The 5,560-nt window shown below is 36.9% G+C and overlaps 1 protein-coding gene across 1 annotated transcript; it reads left to right on the top strand.

Annotated features, from left to right (window-relative positions):
* The first annotated feature begins 1,318 nt into the window (after positions 1-1,318).
* LOC107936302 (protein BIG GRAIN 1-like E) lies at positions 1,319-3,194 on the top strand. The gene has a single exon (XM_016868999.2). It carries the CDS (start codon positions 1,627-1,629, stop codon positions 2,971-2,973), a length of 1,347 nt encoding a protein of 448 aa, XP_016724488.1. The 5' UTR covers positions 1,319-1,626; the 3' UTR covers positions 2,974-3,194.
* The last annotated feature ends 2,366 nt before the right edge of the window (positions 3,195-5,560 follow it).

The following is a 5,560-nucleotide window of genomic DNA, read 5'->3' as shown; positions in this document are numbered from 1 at the left end:
ACTCCAAATAAGATTGGGATTGAGTTTGAGAGTATCCCATTGGATACTGGCAATAAGATTTATGGCCAATATAAAGGCATTGCATGCTAGCAGTATAGACTCTGGGACAATTGGGGATCAAAATTCCTTCCACTGTCTTGCATAAAATAAAAGACAATATTTTGGTTTTTGTGGGGTCTTGCATTGGGCCTTTGTTCCCTCAACAAGGACCTTGGATGGGCTGTAAAGGTAAGATAAAATCGGCTCAAACAGTGTTGGATTAAAGTCCTCGCAATATCTAGACAAAAGGGCTACCTATTCATTAGCTTTACAACTTCATTATTAACTTGGGAAAAAATCCCTTCGTTTAGGCTACACTATACAACAAAAGAACTTTAAAAATGGGGGAAAATAAAAGGCATTAAGGGTAAGATGAGATGGGACTCACTAAACAACCATGACCAGGCAAGATAACTTTAGGAATGCATGGTGCATAACTAAAGAAAGCTACCCGACATCAAACATGAGTCCATACAAGATATCATAAGAAACTTCAGCCTAAGGGGATGAAGACACTACCGAACCCTTCGCTTATCATAATGGGAGATTTAGAATGTGTTTATATTCAAGTTAATGATCATGATTTGATCTTTAACCAAAAACTATTCAATAAATCATACGAATACATGTACAAATCACCATTTATATATTTGAATTCACGTATAAATTTATTAATCATTCATTTAATTTATATAGAAAATTATGTAAATGCACTAAATCGAGTATTTTACTCACAAAAATTTGGTGTCTAAAGTTATCAAAAGGTAAGCCCTACAAGATCGTGCATGGATTTGCTCAAGACAAAGACAGTGAAGAGTCTCCTCTAACTCACAGCCCCAAAGGTTGAGGTTGATTCTGCTGCATTCGTGTTAGAAGAAGGAATTGGAAGGACCACTGCATGTTGATTTTTTTTTCCAACATCATTAAAATGCATAGCCATAAATTGACTAGAGAGAGAGAGAGAAAGACCCTAGTGATCTAGATGCAACTGTCATGATCATCAAACTCAAAATCTTGGCCTATGGTGGATCTTATAAGTAGATCCATCAAAAGCTGAAAATGTAATATCATGAAAAGCAACGTGCTGCCTTCCGATTCGCCATTTATATCACACGTGAGTCTTGGCTTTATATATACAACCCACACATGCACATGCTGGATGCCCCCAACTGGATGAAATGAGGATTTTGTTTTAATATACAGGCCAAATTATATATACACTATAATGAATATTCACTGACCCAAGATTTCTATTGGAGTTCACTCCCAATCAATCATAGATAGTAAACTAGTAAATTTTGTTGCTAGCTCGAGCAGCTCGAAGGTTCAATAAGCCCCAGAGCTGCCCCAAAGAGGGGGCAGCCAGATGTTTGTGGGCCATTGTTCAGCCGAAGGTGACTTAGCAAGCTCCTAATAATGAAAGAACTCGGCAGTTTGAAATCGGATTTAACTGAGTTGATATCCAATCTCTTCAAGTGGACTTCTGTAGGAGAAAAGTTGGGATCTGCCAAATTCTATAACCCTGTTAAAGTTGTAATGGTATACAGATAGGGTTAGTAAGTTTACAGTTTTCCCCAAGTAGGCGACATGGAACCATGGCCAACAACCACTCAAAAAAGCCAGTTCCCACTAAAACAGAGTAAAGTCCCTAGAATCCAAGGAAACACCAATTCTTTGCCCCCCACTATCCAGAACACTAGCTCTGGTTTTCACAGTATGAGAAGGATAAAAAAAAGAAGCTTGTTTCCCTTCTACCCCACTTCACTTGTATTAAAACTAAAGAACATCAAATGTGGGGTCTCGTTCAAAAACCTCCAAATTCACTCTTCATCATATTATATTATTAGACAGTCCAATTCATTGTTATTACCAACATATTTTAAAGCTATCCCTTCTCACTACTCTCAATTCTTAATCATTTCAAACACTTTGCCTCTCTATACAATCTCACCACTTCCATCATCCATCTCTCCATTGAAGAAGCCTACCATGTCTGTAACAGGAGTTTCAGACACTGACAGAATGTTGAAGAAGTCATTCCATCGAAGGAATGACTCCGGTGAGCTCGATGTATTCGAAGCTGCACGGTATTTCTCGGGGTACAATGAAGCATCTAGCTATAACTGTGCGACATTCACTCAGAAAATCATGCGGGAAGAGAGGCAGCCATGGAGGGGAGGTAGGGTCAGCTTGGATGTACCCATGAGGAACCCTCTTCCCCAGCAAGTTCATGTGGTGGACAAGCAAATTAAGGATAAGAAATACAAGCAGCCAAGCTCTCCTGGTGGAAGACTTGCTAGCTTCTTGAACTCTCTTTTCAATCAAACAGGTTCCAAGAAGAAGAAATCAAAATCAACCACACAGTCCATGAAAGGTGAAGAAGAGAGTCCTAGTGGGAGAAGGAAAAGGAGGAGCAGTATTAGCCATTTTCGTAGCTCTAGTACAGCTGAAACGAAGTCGCTTTATTCTGCCTCAAGCTCTGGTTTCAGGACGCCGCCTCCTTATGCACATACTCCTACGAAAAGCTACAGGGAGTTTAGAAGCTATTCGGATCATAGAGAGGTTTTATCTCTGTCCAAGAACAACATTGGACAGATAAAACCAACAGCTTTAGAAAATGTTGCCACTGATGACAAAAGGAATATAACAGAGAAACTGAAGTTCAATAATGGCCACTCAGAGAAACACAAGAACCTCGATGTTTGTCATCAGGAGAAGGGTAGGAATTGGGGTGATCGGCATCCATCAGAGGAGAAAGAAATCAGGACGTTTAATAAGACTGATGATGATGCAGATAGTGATTCAAGCTCTGATCTGTTCGAGCTGCAAAACTACGATTTAGGCATTTACTCTAGTGGTGGTTTGCCTGTGTATGAAACTACACATATGGACACCATCAAGAGGGGTACACCAATTTCCAATGGTGCCCTATGAGAGGCTGCATCTTCAACTTGTTGATGGCTTCATTTGTTTTCATTGCCATTGGAGGCTTTGATAAAAAAGAAAAAAGAAATTTGATGTCCTATATTTTGCTTTCTGTGTCCTCATTGAATGCTTTTCCCCCTTTTCTCTGTATGTACAGTTTGAAATGTTTGTTTGTCACTCTTTCATTCTCAATGGAGTAATGCAAAAACGCTAAAAGTTTCCCATTGTAATGTAATTGTTTGCTTAGATTGTGCCATGATTAGTGATTTTCCACTAAATTAATGGAGAAACATCAGAAAAAGTCTCTTTTGACTTTAGGACAAAGAAACAATAAATAGTTTAACAAAATTAATTAGTATTTCCTACTTGCACGTGTGATTCATGTAAGCTTTACCTTTCATGAAAAACAAATATTTATATAGCAGAAGTTGATTAAGTGTTTGCATGCTTGATGATTAAGCCACCTCAAACAAAACTAAGGGACAAAGTTGGGGCCCTGTTTCCCTGCCTATATATGATCCATGTAGAACATTGTTGAGCAAATTCAATGAACTTAATTGTAGGGCTTCCTAGAATTCATCATTCTTGGATGTAGAGCAAGTGTTAGATTGAGGCAATGATGCAAGAACAGTGGGTTAAGCAGGTGGGAAAAATTTTCAGCATAGGAGGTAAAAATCGTACGGACGTCTTATCATCCAAATACCCAGTTTCCAACTAAACCCCAAATTATTAAGAGCTTGATTAACATAAGGTTCCGTCTAATCAGACAATCAATAAAAGGCAAGTAATGCTTATACACTAGTATATATTTTCTAGGGACAACCGGTGAAGAAAAGCTTAAAACTACGCATTGTCCTATAAGAATTGATTGGAGTAACTGACTAAGAGATGAGAGCTAAACTTTGTACTAAAATACTTTTTATTATGTCCAAAAGGGTATCATTTGGTGTACTCAGTTTTTGAATATATCTGTACATGTTTTAAATATATTAAATACATAGAGAGTACTAGTGTCAAATACTTATCCTTAAATTCAAGTTACAAAATAGAATTGGTTCTAATTTAAGTTTAGAGAATAAATCATTTTTTATGTTCTACCTTTAGACCATTTTGTATTATCACAGTGTGACAAGTCCGTTGTGACATAATAATAATAATAATAATAATTTCATAAAAAACAACTAATTTCAGAAACCAACATCATTAACAAAGAACAATCTCTTCTAAAAGGTCTAGTTAAGCAATTAAAATTAACAAGGTATTTTGTATTTTGTATTTTGCTTTTAACATCAACAGGTGAACTAACCTTATAACAGAATCAAATGATGGATGGCCAAATTTAAAGTTTGCAGCTCTCATCCTCTCTGTGTGAGTACATGCGTGTAAAGTTCAAAAAAAAAATGAAAAGGAGTAGGTTTTATATTCGCCTTCCCTCTTAGTGTCTTTTGGATTTAATAATAAAACAAGCATAAAGCAAAATGGATCATGAAACCTATTGATGGACTTTAGAACAAATGATGCATGTAGAGCACACCATCATCAATGATGCATGGGGCACCAAAAGGGTCCAGCAGAACATGTAGCATCGGCATGGATGGACGATGGAGCCTAGATGGGCCAAAACCTGTGAGTTCTCAAACTACATTTGATTTCCAAGTTTGATAGAATTTGGAAGAGAACAAATAATGATAGTCGGTGAAATTCGAAAAGTGAAACTAAAAAAAAAAAACCAAAACCTGTTATGGGGCCGAATATGTTACTTGTATTTGTTAGACTTACCATCATCTAAACATTTATCGATCTAATCTATGTAAGACGTGAAGTAGGGGAAATGGGAGTTGCCCAAATGTGATGTTAAAAACATCAACAAGACAGAATCAGACCATATGTCCTGGACACGAAAGGGACTTGCGTAAAATGGCCATAATTTATTTATGACTATAAGCTCCATTTAATTAACAGGTGAGAACAATATCCCAAGTCACTGCTCTATTTCATGTTTATCCTCGAGGTGCCTGTCTGAAGAAATTAATAAAGAGTTTCTTAGACTAAAGTAAGCATGAAATAAATGGCTCATACTTTTTCATTCACATAACAAAGTGTCAAATGTAACTGCCAAAAATAAATCAAGTGGATGATTCAAATGCATTATTAGTGAAAGCAACAAATCAGACTAAGCTTGTGATGACTATGACATCACCAAATTAACATTACCAGCCTACCATAAATTTACAATTGCCCAAGTTCTCAAACAGAATTTCAACGTCAGCAATATTGAAAAGAAGAAAAACACGTGTTAGACACCATTTTTTTTTTATGAAAACGGGGTCGACTTGGATTTTGAAAACGAAAATTAAAATGGGAGTCGCCACCAATCTTTTTTGATGAGGTGTGATCGGGTCACCGAAAAGAGGTTGTTTTTAATAAACGATTTAATTTTTATTAAAACAACGATTTTGGTCTACGAAATTCAGAAAAAACGGGTTCGGGAGTCAGTTACGCACGAGGAAGGATTAGCACCCTCGATACGCCCAAAATTGGTACCTAGTTGATTAATTAATGTCTCAGTGTCGAAGATCAAAAACTCGAAAAGAAT

The sequence above is a fragment of the Gossypium hirsutum genome, chromosome D02, assembly GCF_007990345.1.
Source record: "Gossypium hirsutum isolate 1008001.06 chromosome D02, Gossypium_hirsutum_v2.1, whole genome shotgun sequence".
NCBI lineage: Eukaryota > Viridiplantae > Streptophyta > Magnoliopsida > Malvales > Malvaceae > Gossypium > Gossypium hirsutum.
The sequence above is the reverse complement of the archived record's forward strand: the minus strand, read 5'-3'. Positions and strand labels throughout refer to the sequence as shown.

What these genes read in the sequence shown, in the direction of transcription:
- LOC107936302 (XM_016868999.2), top strand. Translation starts at nt 1,627, where the DNA reads ATGGAACCATGGCCAACAACCACTCAAAAAAGCCAGTTCCCACTAAAA.